The sequence below is a fragment of the Equus asinus genome, chromosome 11 (assembly GCF_041296235.1).
Source record: "Equus asinus isolate D_3611 breed Donkey chromosome 11, EquAss-T2T_v2, whole genome shotgun sequence".
Lineage (NCBI taxonomy): Eukaryota > Metazoa > Chordata > Mammalia > Perissodactyla > Equidae > Equus > Equus asinus.
The window spans coordinates 82,139,774-82,158,283 of NC_091800.1; the positions used below are offsets into that span (position 1 = coordinate 82,139,774).

The 18,510-nt window shown below is 40.2% G+C and overlaps 1 protein-coding gene across 2 annotated transcripts in view; it reads right to left on the reverse strand.

Annotated features, from left to right (window-relative positions):
• Positions 1-1,218: 1,218 nt before the first annotated feature.
• The window catches only part of ANKRD10 (ankyrin repeat domain 10), a 34,055-nt gene continuing 16,763 nt past the window's right edge, over positions 1,219-18,510 (reverse strand). For both annotated transcript variants that reach the window (XM_044779700.2, XM_070520152.1), the window contains 3 exons: positions 15,026-15,261; positions 6,120-6,215; positions 1,219-2,816 (listed from right to left, as the gene is read on the reverse strand). In XM_044779700.2, the coding sequence (XP_044635635.1) occupies positions 2,341-2,816; positions 6,120-6,215; positions 15,026-15,261 (808 nt within the window). In that variant the 3' untranslated portion in view covers positions 1,219-2,340. The remainder of the gene's footprint in view (positions 2,817-6,119; positions 6,216-15,025; positions 15,262-18,510) is intronic.

The following is an 18,510-nucleotide window of genomic DNA, read 5'->3' on the forward strand; positions in this document are numbered from 1 at the left end:
GAGTGAGGAGCCAGTGAGCTACCGGAATAGTTCAGCATGAACTTCGTTTTGTGAGTTAGGCAGAGTGAAACTTAAGCTTATTCTTGATCAACGTTGAAATGTCCACAACTTTTTAAAGGATTACAAAATTCTTTTTTTCCGTAAAGTTCTAATGAAAACATTTTTCTCCCAGATATACACAAAGTAGAATAACGAATCGAGTTCCAGCGTCGACATCAACTCTCACCTGATCTCGCCTGAGCTTTATCTTCATTCACTTTCCCCTCCTGTATTACTCTGAAGCCAATTCCAGGCAAGATACGATTCCATAACGACGACTTCCTTACGTATCTCTAAACAGGAACTTAGCAGCCTAGTATCCAGGACAAACTGTCTCCATCACCACTCCAGTGAGCACGTGGCCCTACTATAGATCCTGTGCACTGTTTTTACTCCCAAGAAGCAGTCACATGCTGTCCAATTCCCAAGACCAACCAAATGTTCTGATCCTCAGTGTATTTAAGAGATTCACTTAATGTTTTCCAGCAAATACTAATTCACTATGAAGTCTGTGAAATACTCTACACAATAGTCCCAGCAAGGAATGGCATTAGGCCTCACCCTTCCTGCACACCCAGAGCAACGTGGGTGGCTTCTCAGAGCGGTCTGCTAAAAAAGGTTTCCCAGGCCACCAGTGTTCAGAGCTCGATTACTGATACCTGCCATGGGCACCACATGATTCTTTCCTTCTCATCATAGAGCCATTTTTGGACACTCCAAAGCCTAATGCTCCCTCCTCATTTTGGTCTATTAAGTTTTAGGATAACAAGCATAAAGCAACAAGTGTATTGAAGAACACAAGTAGGCATGCCAGAATGGCTATTCTGTCACTATTTACTAATTATAATTTATTCCTTTAAAAGGCTTACATTCATTAATATTGGCTGGCTCAAAGTTCAGCTAATTATGGTGGTTGTTTTTTATGAAAAGAAATGTGCAGGGACAATGTTGTTAGCTGACAGCATGTACACCCCCCCCAAAAGATCCAGCGAGATAATTTGTTCCTAAAACTAGAGAAGATGAACGAATCAAATACTACCCGGGGAGAATCTGAAGGTAAGAGTAAAATCTGACAAGTAAAATCACAGGCGACACTAACCTTCTACCCCGCTTCCCGTTCCTTCCAAGGGTACCACGCGCCCCTCACGCCCCAGAAAGAAATCACACCCCAGGAACAAATCGAGTGTGAGAGTTTTTTATTCAATTTGCAAACAATTTAAAAACAAAATGTTAGTAACACTCTTAGAACATTGGTTTGTTCACTGGATGTTTTCTTTATCTTCACCAATTTTTATTACAAAAATCAGAAAAGTAAAAATTCATTACAATATTTGCACAGTGTAACCACTAGTTGCCTAAACAAAAGCTAATTTCTATAAAACCATAAACTTAACGCGGTTTTATTAAGAGAGAGTCAAAATTCTCTCAGTTAACTGGATACACATAGTGGTATACATTTTAAAGCAGAAACCCCCAAAAACCAAAAACAAGGAAAAAAAGAGAATATAAGTCAGAATAGTCAGTTAAATATTTTGACCTGACAGTTCCTACAAATAGTAACTTCCATTACATATAAAGGAAACCGTTACCTGTGGTAAAAATTGTAGAGACAAGGTAGGAAATGTGGAATAAAAACACAATAGGTCAGAAGCCAGGCCCCGGCTGGGCGTGTTTTCCATGAAACCCAGGGCAGGAGCCACATCGCCGAAGGGAGACCACGCTGTGTGTCGACAAGTAAAACCCTCACAACACGGCAAGTTGCAAAGTTTCACTGAAGAGACTGAAAAAGACAAGCGTTCTTTCTTCATACAAATCGCTGCCAGAAATCTTTGTAAGGCTACACTTTGCATAGGGAAACCACCGTCTTGTCAAAAATTCTACAGGAAAGAGGAAAAATCAAGCTTTTCAAAATGGTGCCCATGTGCAAAGAGTTAAATTACCAGGCACCTCATTTACTGCCTCCAATTTATCTTGATCAGATATAATTCGACAAAAGGAAAAACGGCAATTTTTGGTGATAGCATATAAAAGGAAATATTGAGATTGGCAGCAGAAAAATGAAATTCCAAAAGTGCATTGTGTAAGAGGCTCACTACCCCGTGGCAGAAACACCTATGCACTCAGTCAGCCCTGCTCGTGCACGCCAGGACTCCCGGGGAACTCATCCAAGACAAGCCACCTTTTCAGAAACTTAGAGCATAAAAACAAAACAAGTCGTGGCACTCCTTCAAGCTGACGCTACGTGAGCATTCCAAGTCGGGTACTGGAAGGACGGAGTGTCCGGACAGGCAGGCGCTGGCCTCAGGAGCCGTGGTGCAGGCACAGGGCACCCAGCACGGCGCTGTCGTACCTCTCCTCCACCTTCACGGAATTGGAATGCTCTAGCACACTGCTGAGCTCAGGGATACTCTCAGCAGTGTCCCCAAACCCGTGGTAATGTCCATAGTGCAAGTGCTCCCCCGCGTCTTCCACCCAGGAAGGTCTACTGGCTACGCAGCTGCTCGGGCTCCCGTTCAGGTGCAGAGAGCCACACATCTCGGGGCTAACGCTCATGGTCTTTTCTGGCTCCTCGGCCCCGTTAACACAGAGAGAGCCCTGGCTACTTGGAAACGGCCGGCCTGGAACTAATCCATTGCTAATTCCATTAGATCCTGTTAAGCAGTGGTCATTCCTGCTCTCCATCCCATTGAGCTGTGTCGTGGAGGGGAAGTCCAAATGTCCATTGACGACACATCCATTTGTCAATGTATTCGATACGGAGCTACTGTTTTTCATATCTGCATTAAGAAATACACCTGTCACCAAAATTCAGAACCAGAGGGGATGAGAGACTACAAAATGTTTCACTGCTGTTACAATTTTAAAAGATTAGCTTCTTTTCTTTTCTCTCTACAACAAACCAGTTCCTTTTCCAAAGTAAAAACTGTGCACAGGTAGATTTAAAATAAAACACAACAGTAACATCTGCCTGGTAAGACAGGAAACACTGGTGAATCTCAGCAGCACTGTGGAGCCAAATTTAAAAACTCGAGTTCACAAATATACTGCATGAAAAATACCAAGAGTACTGAATAGCCATCAAAAACCTGTTCTCATTTTAAGACTACTCTCGGAGAGGAGTTTTTAAAATCACCCCTGAAAAAGTCCATCAGAACTGAATGTAAGGATTCCCACAAAGGGTTAAAACAAAACACAAAACTTCCCCAGCTTTCAAGGAAAAAAAGAAAAGCAGTCGGTGAAGCAGGTGAATTAAGGAAGCCCTGTGGAGCAGGTGAGACCGTCACGCACGCTTCTTAAAGCGCCCCACCTCGGTCAGGGAGGCACACCCAGGAATATGAAAAGGAACCACTTTTTCATAGTAACACTCAAATCTACACAGTCCTTCTGCAAAATGCCACAAGCAGCACTGGCAGAGCGCAGGGAGTGGCAACTACAGGAAGGAACTGTGAATAATGATGATTCACATGCACACAGTCTTGGGCCAAGAGCACAGTTCTGAAGAGTTTCTTCTCAGTTCGGCCGTTACAGTGACTATGATATCCAAGCTTCCACTTTACCAGGCTACTTTCAAAACCACCAATGTTGGGAAAGAGTTGGTAGTTTAATCTGCATATAGAGACATCCAGTAAGAGGAAGATGTCTTACAGGAAAAAAGGTCAATCACAAAACGTTTGGGCACGTGGGAACAGGCAAATTACGCATATTTCTCTGTATAATGAAACTCGAGAATTAATATTCACGTTCACAGAAATTCACAGAACAGTATAGAGAGTGACCCGAACCTGCGTCTTGCTTGGTGATATTAAATCTGAACCCAACGCTGTGCACTATTAGGCAAGGAATGTGTCAAAGACGGAGGAGCTGAGCTCTACAACCTTCCGAGGGAGAGCTGCTCACGGGGCGAGTCTCCCCTCGAAGGGCTGACTTGCCGCTTCGCCAGCTACAGACCTCTGATCCGCACCTGAACAGAGGCTTCTGGGCGTCCTGCAAACCTTCCTGCCAACAGGCAGTCACGGCTTGTTCAGGGACGAAAACGTCTTCTCGACATTCCATTAATCATGAATTTTCTGGCAAGTTAAGTGACATAGTTTAATAACTGCGACAAATTCTTCAGAGGATTAGGGATTTTTTTTTCAAATTAAATGATCGCTTTTCTATTTAGTCAAAACTCAAAGCTAAAGAACAAGTGTTTCAAGAACTAAACATGAAGTAAAATAAAAGGAAATAAGACAAGTTGTTGTCAGGGACATATTTAAATTGTTTTTTCAAAAATAAAGTACAAATAACTTTTCCTGGGTGATAAAGTCATGGCTTCGGCGGCAACCTTGAGTCATTCAGACAACTGGGACACTGCTAATGGAGACAGAGCTTCTATTCTCAGGTGATGGGGACTGCAAAAGTAAACATGCTGCCTCCAAAACCTGCGCTGACTAGACTCTTCCTGTTTCACGCTCACTGTGCGTGGATGCTGATTTCCCCTAGTGTCTAGTCAAAGTAAATTAGTTCCATTACGCAATCTCAAAATCAAGGCTAGCTGCTAACTTCCTATCATTACAGCAAATCTAATAAAACTGAGCACGAAGGCAGCAGACACCCTAGAGACCGGCAAAGACAGCTGCCGGCCGGGACCGCGTCCGCAGGCCGCCTGTCTCCAACTGTCCTTCAGTCTGTCCAAGCTGCCTTCGGGACTCACGCCGCCCTCTCGCCCACATGCCCGTCTACTGCTAGCCACGTCCAGCAACGTCGCATGTTTTGTTTGTTCAGTCAGATGTTAGAATGAAACGATGGGAGCATGGGGAAGGTTACTCAGCACCCATTACACGGGATGAACTGGGTCTGAAGCAAAGCATGGCTTTTTCAACGTAACGTTCAAGCTTGGTATTAAACTTAACCTGAAAACCTAGGGAATTAATGTTTGAAGATTAAAGAGTGATTAAACTCCTGCCTTTCAAACAGCGCAGAACAATGCCATTTTTTAAAAAAAGCTTGCTTTGAGTTTTGTTATTTATCTTTAGCCAAGGTCTTTAAATGTACTCTCCCCTCAGAATTTCCCTTGGAAAATCTACTCATTTCATTTAATAATTTGGCAAAAAGGTGACTTACACTCATAACAATTCTGTACCTTTTAGAAAGATGTACACATTCTCTTTCCATTTTAGTGAACAGACATAACTTTTTTCATGTATGTCTGGGAAAAAATACATAATCTTTTATCCCCAGTGAAGACTTTAGTATAAAGACACAATAATAAAGTTTTTAAAAATCAGTATCTATTTCCAAATATATTAACGTGTTAAGAGAATGGCTAAAATGTTTTCATGGTCACCTAAATAAAAGAACAGTAGAAAAAGCTAAGTAAATGGATAACTCTTTACTCTAAATGCTAAATGAAACTGAGCCTTTGCCTTTTAAAAACCGAAAATGACTATCAACTGTTTTAATAGACTAAAAATGTTCACATATAAAACGTGCTTTGTGAGACACGGTGTTCAGCATCTTACTAAAGAGTGAATGCCACAGGAACAAAGCAACCAGGGTCGAGTGGAAGATCCCAAATTGGCGTGACTGTTATGAGTCAAACCCACAACACTTCCTAGTCTTCAGCATTCACAACAAGTCATCCTTCTTGCTGTTTATTGCTTTGAAGTTACTAGCAATAGATGTTCGTTGTGTATATTCGCCTAAAGGTCCTATGTCAGAAAATTAAAAACGCGAAACCTCATTAAAATTAAACAAGGCACATTAAGCAAAAGCTTCAAACCAAAATAGGAAGATTGCACTTGTAGTTTTCATATCCATATAATGCACCAAAACCACTTATCCTTGATTCTACAAACTTGCCCAAGATATGCAAATTATAGTGTAACAGTCTTTAAAAAGCTGGACAACAAAGTGCAAAAATCATTTGAATTTATGTTAGAAATAATACGCATACTGATTCTTGCAACGACAAGGGGTCTGCATTGCTGAAACAGTATATATTTCTATTTCTTTTGGTCCAACAGAACCACCTTCCTGTGGTTTGGTGTCTTCGACCATTGGACCGTTGTTGAAGCTAACGGGAAACTGTCCACTCCCACCTGTTACGACAGCAAACTCTCTATCGACGTGCATTTTGTCAGCATCATCTTCTGTCTCGCCGTTCACTAGTGACATCAAGTAATCCGAGCTTTGAGCTGCACAGAAAACAAAGGCACTTTCAGACTCCCCGTACATGCACCACGACTTCAAGACAAATGTTTCTCATTCCCTTTTGTCAGAGCATTGAATACTCCAGCACTGCCAAATAATTATCTACAGATTACTAATGGACTTGGTACACTACCAAGAAACTTACTTTTCCACAATAAAAAATATTTCCTGGAGTATGCAGTTTCAAGCACAAGTCAAGGAATTTCAGATACCTATCTCATTTACGACTGTTATTTGGAGAACATAAAAGCAGTTATACAACCCAGATACATTTCTAAATATTTTTAAAAATTCAGCATAATCTCTATTATGCCCAAAAACATTCCTTCAGTTCTTTTTCATAAGTAAATACTAAGACAATTCTTGAATAATATCATAGAAATCATTAAAATGATCCTCAAATCAAAGAAAAAAATCAATAATTTCAGTAACAGGAAATAAGATAAAAGCCGAGACTCAAGACAGGTCTCTCAACGTTGTCCCTGAGTGTCACCGGCCCTCTGCACCAAGACACAGTAAACGTGGAAGCAAACATTACATCTTAGTTCCAAGATATTTGGAGCTGAAGTGGGATATACATATACATACATACATATAGATAGATAGATAGATATATATATATGCACATTTCTTACAAAATTTTCCTCCTCTGTATCTTGGAGAACAGCTAAGGTGCACATTTAACCCCTTTTCCTCCGAGCATTGCACTCTGTGCAGAAACACCTTGCCGGGCAAACCCCAGTAATCCCTGCCTCTCCGGAGCAGCCACTCTCATTTGATCTATGGCTTCCAAGTCTTAATAAACATGTATTTTTATACAAATGGATCCAAAAATCATTTTTCTACCTTGCTTTTATTAATTTACCATGGCATGAATGAATCGCATCAACTAAGTTCAAAAGAATCTTTCAAGTTGAATGATAATCCACTGTACGGCTGCATTATAATGCTCCCACCACCAAATTCCCCACTACCGTGCGGGTTGCTTCAGTTCTCCTCCCCATCACGAATACCATAACTAAACATCCTTAAAAATGCACCTTTGTGTGCTTTTCTGGTTCCTTGCTCTTAAATACCTAGGATTATTTCTGGGCCAAAGAATATATACAGCAAATAAGTAACAACTTTCAGTGCTTTCTTTCAAATAAACATTTCTCTCAAACATTTACAAACAGAGAAACGAACTTTGCAGCTTTAATTCCTCATAGAGGTCTATGAGTCATGTTCAATATAGGAAGGAGCACACCAGTTCCAGACTACTCTCCAAACTGCTGAAACCAACGATGATAACGTATAGCCCTTATGAGAAAAACGAGTTCTCAATTAGTGTGCAGGAGAAATAGAAACACACAGTGTGAGTTGCATAGTTGGGGAAAAAGAGACATCTGCACAGGTACGAGGCCAAAAGCACCCTACAGAGAGGTGCTTTAAAACCAGAGGAATTAAACCATGGATTTGTCTTTTCCACTCAAAGCTTTTAATCCTCCACAGGCCCCAAATCTGACAGGAAGGTTCTATCTTCACTATGAAACAAGGTACCTTAAAGGCATTGGTGGCAACCAGACTGTTTTAAAAAAAGGAGGCAGGGAGTGGGGCGGGTGTTCCAGGCCAGTGGACAAAGCCGCACAACCTTCAGGTGTCCTCGGTTGGTCATTTCAGAGATGAGGAACCTGCAGTCAGCGTGGGATCAGCTTCCCTCATTCCGCACTCTCTGGCACCTGATAAGCCAACTCAGGTAGTTTCCTGAGAACTGGTGCCGGCTACTGTGACAAAACTACAAACACCTTTGTAACAAGACAGACTTCTCCGGGGATACAATGCAGATATCTTTAAGTACCCACACTCATAAGACATGAGGACGCCCCCCCCACCTCCCCCAAACCTTCATAAAAGCAGGAATCTTCGTAGGTTCATTCCCTGACCTCAGTGCCTAGAAAAGTGCCCGCATCAATGAACGAAGCCCATTCTCTAGCCAGAAAAGGCATTACAAAGAAAGCAAAAAAAAAAAAAAAAAAAATTAAGAGTGGCTATAGAGTGGAAGTGGGACATGAGAACAGACCTCCACTAGAGGGCCAGAAGAGCCCATGGCAAAGGGAGTTTGGGGACATTCAAAATAAAAAGATGAGCTGAGGCACAACGCCATTTTAAGGCATAAATTACTCTTAGCTAGAGCCCTATGCAGTGCACTGGGGACTCGCTCTGAAACTGTTCCATTTAGAAGATCCGTGTCTTCTGCTAATGTAGAGTTTCTCATTAATAGAGCAGGATAAAAAAGAAACAGACCAGGGGCTCTCATATTTTAGTAAAGAAATTCTTTAATGTGGGAAGCATGTTATTGCAAACAGCCTAGAATTTATCTTTCTCTGCAAATATGCAATCTTTGTAGCGCCTTGTTTCCATAAAGTATCTGCAAGGATATTTAACAACTTGGCTGATAGTCTAGCTGCCCCAGAACCTTGGAATGTATTTGATAATAATGCTTTCATTTCTTTAATCTTCGCACCTGTAAAGAGGAAGTGCTCAGCTGGATAGGGGCATCCAGGTTGCAATTATTTACTTTTTAAAACTGTACTTCATAAATCATGAAATTAAAATTGGGTCTCTTACAATTTAAACACTGGATCTGGACTTAACTCCTTTCTCCCACCATACCTATTACCATTGCCAAAGGAACTATTTAAATATTCCACATTGCATCTGAGAAAAAGCATCTGAAATGTCTCTTCCAAAGTTATCAATTTTGATTCCATTTAGGTTTTGGAAAAGAAGCACTTTCCCTGCCCATCTTATCACTCCCAAAGTTTATGGAACATTTTGTAAAGCATCCTTACCTTTTACTTTGGTTGCCAAAGCAGGTATTTGTTGAGAAGATTCTAGTACACATTAGATGATGTCTATTTATGATGGAAATCCACCTAGGATTGGCTCAAAAGAAACCCTCCCAGCTTCCTTCCCCCAGAGGCAGAGTCAAAACCAGGACTGACTACTGCCCAAGAAGGCCTCTCATTTTTGACCTCAGGGCCAGGAAAGATGCTTCATTTGGGAAGGCACCCAGGACAATGCAGAAGTCTGCATTTGTATTCTCATCTAAAATTCGAGAACTGAATAAAACTCTTAAAAGACAGTTCTCATTCTAAAACTACATAAAACTATTAATGATCAAGCAGCTTGCAAACGTAGAAAAGGCTTAATTTAGCTTTTAAAAGCCAGGGGTCTGCTGCATTACAGAAACTGTGCCGTCAAGGAAGCTCCTTTTTGTGTTGGCTATGTCAACTCAGGAAGATGCACTCTTACTGCACAACTCGCATGTCCTCAGAACACTGACATACATAAGGTGGACACAAAAGCAAGATTTTCAATGCCAGGCATGCTTCCAAGTATATCTAGCGCTTATGAAAAATGTCTGATCAGACTTAACTTTAAAGGCAATCTCTTGTAGGCAAAAATCAATCTCTGTAGTCCCACATTTAAGATATAAGTGCTCCAGTTAGCTAACACGGCACCACTTCCTAGACACACCCCACACAGGAGGCACCACCTGACATGCGCAGTACCTGGCAAGCAGTATCATATTGTGCGTTGAAGTGAAGCTTGGGCTCATGAGATAGCTTAGTGATTTACCTTCCCTTGTGCCTCCTTAGGTGCCAGAGCGGGCGGTCCCAAGTGGTGACCCACAACCCTTAGTAGCCAGGAGCACCAGGACCCCTCACACCCCCATGGTGTCCCCAATCTGGGAAGTCTGACCGTTGAAGAAGCTCTTGGTGGTTCTCCAGGAGAGGACCCAGAGAATGTTTCCTTGGTGGCTTGCCACAAATCACTATTAGAACTATTCTCTGGTCTACTATAGAGCACACTTTATCCAAATAACTAAGTGCCTTTTAAAAGCAAAGTCCTGTTAAAATTACAAGAACACCTACAGCCAGTACAAAAGTGGTTCTACTACAAGGTGACCTTTCTTGGGACAACACTCCTGCCATGGCCCCAAACGCAGCAGATGGCATGCGAAATTCAAGAGGGCAGGACACTGGAGATGCCAAGGTCACGGAGGAGCAGGGACAGTTCTGGACCACTAAGGAGGGATTTGGGGTCTTGTTAAAGAACAGAGGGCAGACGCATGTGAAAGAGACTGTCCTGAAGGCGTGCCAGGAGCCAGTCCTGGCTGATTCCCACTGCAGCCGCCACATTTTGCTGCCAACAAAGGAGGTGTGTGAGGTTTGCTGAATTCCAGTCTACAACAGTAACAGTGGAAATCCAGGAAACTGCTTGGTTCCTAAATATAATTCAATCAGATTCTATCTGAAAGATGCTGTCTTCAGGAATTAAAAGAAGCATTTGTTATTTGAACACAATTATGACTGTTCTCTCACTCCAAATTTTTAAAAAGGTCATTTACTACAAGTTCGAGAACACTAAGGACACCAGATGCTAGTCTTATCTGTAATACTATGGAACCTAGCAGGAACCACAATAAAAACCTGACTTCTGGAATCTTATGTTTTACATAATTAGCTAACATGTATCATTTAATCCACTTAAGTCACAGCTCTCTGCTCTCCCCCAACCCCCCCGGGGGTCTGCAAGCCTGGTCAACACCAACAGTTAGAAACACAGTGGAGACTGTTTATGTTAAATTCATCCTGGGAAAAGTGTGCTGAAAAACTTCTCACTGTTAATTTTGAACTGAGTCATAACTTGTAGATATTTTTCCTAAATGGTGCTTTTACATTAAATACCTGCATGTTATGTACAAGACGCTAAGATCAATAATAAAGCTGTTGGATTAAAACAAAACTGTGAAATCCACTTCACATCTAACCTCTGCTATCACCACAGCCTACTTCTTAAAACTGTCTCCCAAAAACAAAATTGTAGGTTACTGGGTCAGCCTGTAACTCACAATGCCTCTCTAATCAAGACTCTGGAGCTGCACCCAAAACTACCACTGAGTAAAAACAAGATGAAGGTTTTCCTCAAGGATGGGACTGGCATTCTTTTCTAACCAGGACCAGTGATAATTCAGCCAAGTTTTCAAGGAATACTTATACATGGATAATTGTACTGAGAGTTATTCCTGAAGATTAACCAGCAATGCTAACAAACCTAAACCAATTTTTACAGAGCAGCTGCAGCTGAAGTCCATCTTTCATTGCATCTTGAGCAAATGGTTGATAAATTGGGGGGGGGGGGGGAGGACGGACCCAAAACCTAATTATAGACTGAAAGTCCTTACACCACCCTAAATGAACAAAATCCCATATTGGAGAAAATATTAGCTCAAAATACTTTTCATCAAAATCAACCGCTCAATTGGATTTGATTTCACCTTACAGTTTGTGGTCACATCTATTATGTCTGTGTTCTGACCAAAGTACCTTTTGACACTGGTGTGAATGACTGCATGAAAGATACTTTATTAATTTTTGTAGCACAACTTGCTTCCAAAGGAGAGTTTGCATGTAAGCAGTGCAAAAACGCCAAGGCATTATTACTCCCTGAAGTTCTTCTGTATCAATACAGCTTCCAAGGGAAAAATCACTCCAATTACCTTAAAATATCTGAAAATAGTTTATTGAAAGCAGTGAGAGATACTACCTTCTAAGGAGAACAGATAACTCTCAGACATGATTCTAAAGCAAAAAAAAAAAAAAAAGTTAAAGAGTGAATTTTACAGGGCACACCTCTAAGAGCTAGCTTAGCCAGGAAAATTTCTGGAAGTAATTGCTTTTATAAATTCCACACTTAAAACATCAATATGTCTAATTCTTAAATTCTAGGAAGACAGAATGGACTAAATTTATCACTAAGGTCCAAGTTATGCATTTATGAGCCAACGTATTATTCCAGGCAGCTGTGGGGAAAAAAAGCCATACTCACATGGCAAAAAAAGGGGCAGTTTTAAACTCTTCTAAATACTTTCACATATGAAGTTATTCAAGTAGTATTTTATATGGATATGTTAGACGAGGGAAAAAAATACTCATTTTTACTTCAGCATGAGAACGAAAAACTTATCTTCCAAAATGAATAATTCAGAATGAGCAAAAACTGAAGCTCACAGATTTAAACAGCAAATCAAAAGACGATGCCAGAAATTAACTGACAACGAAGGAAAGCAACACACATTGAGGTGTACACTAAAAAACTGGTCAAAGAATGGAAACAACTATATCTACATCTTTTGAAGCCAAGAATTTCATTTAGAAAATTCAGGTAGTTGTGTGTGGGGGAGAATCTTGTTTTAATAATCAAGAATTCCTGGCCCCAAGATCCCAATTCACAGGGAGTTTATAATGGTAAAAAAAAAAAAAAAAAAAAATGACCACTTCCTTTCCCATAGAGAAAAGAGAAGAGTGGCCAGGGTGGGGATGGCATAAAGGCACCCATCCACGGTTACACAAGTACAAATTTACACACACACTAAGCGACATGTGGGACAAATCTCAGCACCACCCTACCTCAGGAGAGGAGTGTTAGGAAGTTTAGGGAGGAAATAATTAACATTCAGCAGAGAAACGAGGAATTCCAGAAAAGGAGCTGTGAAGTCAGGCACATCAGTGTCCAAGGCTTCTCCTGTGAAGGTGACAGAACATTGTCACTTCATGTGCGCGTGGGGCAGCGCACAACCTGAGCTTTGCCTAATTATTCCCGCAAACTTTAAACAAACGCCAGGCTCCAACCACATGTCTTTCTGAATCAGCCAGCAGCCTCGGGCTGAGCACCAGGAATGGGCAGTTTGGGAAAGCTGAGTTTAACTAGCAAAGTGCGCACCCCTTACTCTGGTCAACCAAAACAGATACTTGTCTGTAGGAGGAAAATAAAACCCCCGGAACATCTGCATGATTCTTCAAAATGTGTGTGTAGTACAGACTTTAGGACACTGAAATTTAAGTTTCAGGAATCCCTGGAAAGGCTTTTCAGGATACTTAAACAATGAGTTATTGGCCAACTCAACTGACCTTAAGAGGCTAGCTCAAAAACTCTTTAGGTATGTTTCTGAGTCTTACTAAAATGTTAAGTGACGTTCTTTTAAAAAAACTAAACAGAAGTTATGATTCATTCTATAAGCTAACATACTGGACAGGGACACATACATAATTCTTGCAGGAGAGCAGAATAAAGCTGACACTTAATACCATTCCAAAATATTAGCCAGGCATTAAATAAAACAAAGAATATTTTAAAAATGTAGATGCTCCTAAAGGGCTTTTAAAACATATTAGAGGGGCCGGCCACGTCACCGAGTGGTTAAGTTCATACGCTTCACTTTGGCAGCCCAGGGTTTTGATGGTTCAGATCCTGGGCATGGACATGGTACCGCTCATCAGGCCATGTTGAGGTGGCGTCCCACATGCCACAACTAGAAGGACTCACAACTAAAATATACAACTATGTACTGGGGGAATTTGGGGAGAAAAAGGAAAGAATAAAAAGAAGATTGGCAAGAGTTGTTAGCTCAGGTGCCAATCTTAAAAAAAAAAAAATAGAAAAATATATTGGAACATGGCACAAATAAATGACAACATTGAACAATATTTCACCATTAAAAAACATCACTTTTGAATTTTAGACACACCTTCATGTTGTACTTATAATTATTATAGCATCTTTCTAGAAATTATTAGGCCAGCAACTTATAAAATTTATGAACTTGGTATGTTTTAAGTTCATATATTCATTTCTACAAAAACGTCACATAATCACAAGTTTTTATAGTGACCAAGATTTGAAAGTCATAGATAGATAACATACTTTTTATCAACTTGATAGGAAAAAAAAAAAAGTTTTCGTTTGGATACACTGCAGTCAACTTAAAGAGGCACAGCATTGAAAAGAGGATGTTGACCTAACATCAAATTTAAAGTCCAAGAAAACCTCAAGCCACCCAGGGTTTTCTCATACTATACTTGATTGGTTTTTTTTTAAACTGAAAGGTACAACTTTGTATTTCTCCTCAGCACATCTTGAATGCATAATCTCAGCGTGATTACTTTTCACTGTCACGTCTAAATTTCTGTTTCTGTATAAGTTTGCTAAATATTCCTGCTAAGCTATCAATTTGTCTCCTGATTAGAAATTTTATACACAGGTATACATAGGTGATTTTTTTTCCTAGGTGTAAGGGAGGTTTTTCAACTTGGAAGAGTGACTAACTGACTCTGCTTATGTGCAAATTCCAAAACTAACTAAAGATAAAAAAGGTGGAAGAATACTTAAAGCTAAAATAACTTACCTTAGAGACTTAAGTCCTCAATGTCAAACTGACAGATCAGATCTTGCTGTGACAAACACATATTACACTGTGGGGTATGGAGAGCAGCTGAGGGCAAACGACAGTGCAAGTGGAAGAGAACAGCAAACATCGACCTTACCAGATGTGAAGTTATGTTTTACTATCAGATCAACAATTCTTATAAGCTCAGGAACATGTACAGGAAACAAAAAAAATCAGGCACGGCGGCAGATTTTTTTTTAATAGTTATATTTCGAACAGGTACAAAAAATGAGAAAAATATTTCTATTTCATGGCAGATGAACCTGGATGTGCAGAAAGTTATATATACACATTTACATGTGAGCTGTCAACACGCCCTCTTATATCCTTCCCTTTTGTTTAATGGTCAATCTTCAAAGTGGCAATACGGGAAAAACTCCACCATCACTGCGCCAGAATCCTCGGGGCACAGTACCTCCTTAAGTGAAGGTCTCATCTCCAAGGTGCTTTCAGCCGTAAGAAAGAACACACATTAAAGAAAGGAAACAAGTCTGCTCCTTCCCACCCACAAAGTGCTCTCACCTTCAGTTCTAGCTCTCTTTCCTCCAAAGGGTTCCGAATCTTCCAAGCATCTCTTGCGATTTGTTCCCACACTAACATGATTAGGAAATATATTCTGATGGCCCCCATTTAAGGTGCCATTATTACAGAAACGGTTCAGATGACAATTCTGGAGGTTCAAGAGAAACTGGGTACATTCTTGGAAACCCTGGGTTTGAGCAATGTCTGCTGCTGTCAGGCCACTGGCATTTCTCAGGCTGTATGACACAAAAACACTGAATTACATCCCATTAGCATTTTCACCTGGTCTCTGCTCCTGCTGCACTGACTATCTATCTGAAGGTGATATGCAAGAGTATACAGATTTACAGCAAGTCTTCATTAAAGAAGGAGTTACTCAATCCTAGCTCACCAACTAACTTCTCTCTTATGCACATTTGATTACTAAGCAAGATTTGGGAGATAGTAATTTAAAAATCAATATACTAAACTTTAAAAAAAGCATCTTCCTATTTAACTTCTCAAAATCATTTTTTATGTTAGTCTGAAGAACCTAAATTTATGCTAACTTCAGACTTAACCTGAAACTGAATTCTACAGTATTTGCACTTAATTTTAATAATCCATTCCTTTAGCTCGAGTAAAATCATAACAAACAAACATGTACTGAAATTGTCCATGGCATTCTTAAAAATTGGCTTCCTAAAGACAAAGGTAATTGGCTTACCAACAAGCCAGATTTTATGCTCACATGTGACACTATAAGTGGAAGTTTAGAAGGATGTCCTGACATCAAAATAACTTATCATTAGACTGGAGATATGAAAAGCTGAGTTGTTTTTTGGGCGTGCTGAGGAAAACTTACAGGAGTATTACATTTTGACATTCTAGAGCATTTGAGGGGATGTTTCCTGTGAAAAATCTTCTAATACTGTCCCAGGAACTCATCCCCTAAGCTAAGAGTCCTACCACTGAAAAGAAGCAACATCATCTAATGTGGTTGATGACCACTAACAAGTAAGAGTCTGATGTCTTCTACAGCAGCTGAGACTCAGATTAAAGGAGGAGGTGGTGACAGAGTAAGTGCAAGAGGAATATCAACGAACCAGGTCAACTTGTAAACCTTAATTAGGAAACAATAAAAATTTAGGGAACAAAAGCAACTCCATGTTGAAGCTCCCCTGTAAGGCAAGAAAATACACTGCTCTGTGAAATAAATCTTCAAAAAATCAAAACAGGTTGTTAGCTGCAGGCTGATAAACTGAAACTGGAGAAGCAGCAAAGAGAGCTCTCATACCTACTCAGCAAGCTACACTACAGACACAGCAGAGGTGTGATCAAATACAGGCCTTCCTTTGTGTCACTGAAATAGCCGATGCAGAACCTCTGATGCTTGTTTCCTATGTTAATGTTAAGGCAAAAAACCAAAAACATCTCAGAGTGAAAACTACAGAATCAGGGACAAATAGGGTTTTTTCATTTTAAAGATAACAATAAGCCTTGCATTCATATTTCCAGCCGTCACACTCATAAAGCTCCAACTTCCGAAATAAAAAATCTATTTATGTTTGGACAATCACTCAACACGTCTTCACCTTTTAAAGCATGAGGTAAAGAAATGTATTATACATTCTTAGGAAAGGTGAAAGCCTAACTCAATGTAGTCAGATACAGAAGACACAGACTTGAGAATCACAGAAACCAACACTACTTCCTGAAAAATGTAAGGCAGTTGTGTACAGGACTTTCAGGGACTAAAACTGACATTTTCACTTGACTTTATGGCTGTGAATTCTGAAGAATATTATTCCAGAAATTTCATAATATTTTTATTTTGATATATGAATTAAATAGAAAGGAAACACCAAAGTTTTGGCAGAGTGAATTACATTAATTATGTGTATACAATGATCATATACTTGATTTTTTAATATTAATGTTACTGAAGCATAACATTCAAGTAAGTATACAGGCTGGATGGTTTTTTTAAATGGTGTATTTCATTTTCAGAAGATATCACAAGTGAAGATGTCCAAAAGGTCTCCTCTATCAAGAATGTGAACAGAAAAATAAGTTGCCAAGTAAAAATTAAAAATAAAATTTAACTCTTCAAAATTTGAAAGAGAAGACCTAGAACATAAGCAAAGTTTATAAAACATGGTTTCTACAGGCAAATACAGACTTTCCAAAATCAAAGACTATGGAAATGAGAAGCTGCTGCTTAAAATTAGGACAAATAAAGTTGACAGTAAAGATGACTCCTCAGTGGATCAGAGAATAAAAAAGAACAGCATATGGATTTGTTAAAGAGCATTTACCACTACAAATGCCAGTTCACCAAGGAAAGCTGAGACCCTTAAGGAGCACACCAACAATCTAAAGTTGCTGAAAAGCAGAACATCCAAAACTACACTCAGTTCCTTTACTCTTCATTCAGAAAATGAACAGTAGACTGAACGTGGGTTACAGAAGCAAGTTTACTGTTCTTCCAAGGAAATATAACCTTTAAGAAAACTAAGCAGGGCCAGCCTCATGGCCGAGTGGTTAAGTTCGCATGCTTTGGCGGCCCAGCATTTCACCAGTTCGAATCCTGGGCGTGGACAATGGCTCCGCTCATCAGGCCATGCTGAGGTGGCATCCCACATGCCACCAAGTGGAAGGACCCACAACTAAAAATACACGACTGTGTACTGGGGGGCTTTGGGGAGAAAAAAGGAAAAATAAAATCTTAAAAAAGAAAAAAAAAGAAAACTAAGCAACAAATTTTTGGCAATACTGGGAGACCATGGAGACTGTAAATGTTTGCGTGGGAGCATCTGTCCAGACGTAAAATAATACGCAAGGTCTCCTTGCCCTGCATCCTCCCCACCAAAAGCAGTCAAACACTTGCACACCACTCCACGTAGACAGAGCCACTCAAATTTCTAGGTGGTGTGAGGTATTATCTTTAACATTCAAAAGGACTACAGCCAACTCGTGCTATGTACTCCCCATGTACGGACCAAGCAAGTAAGAGACGACAATCACAAGTCAAACAAATTCTTTGGGGGACTGGAAGTCAAAGTGATGCAAACGGAAGATCAAAACATTCTAGAAAATGGATGGACAGATATCAGAATCTGAGACATATGGTGACTGGGGAGAATTAATAGGGAGATGATAATTTTGCATTATCCCTATATATTGTCAGAAATGGAGACAGAGTATCCGTTCTCTGCTGCTAGTCAGCTACAGAAGGTTTCAACTACATTATTTCTCATGTTACTGAGACCGAACATACACAACATACAGTTCATCTTCACAGTGTTTCTATTCCTCTCCAGCAGAAGGAGCTGTTAACACCTGACTCTGGTACGCAGCAACAAAACCAGCCGCCCCCTCTCTTGCCTCCAAAGGTTCTCCTTCACATCTCCTCTCCTATGTATCTACATTCACTCCTCTGTGCTCTAAGCCTGGGAAACGTTTAACTCCCTAATTGTGCTCTGCTCACATTTAAAATCTTCCAA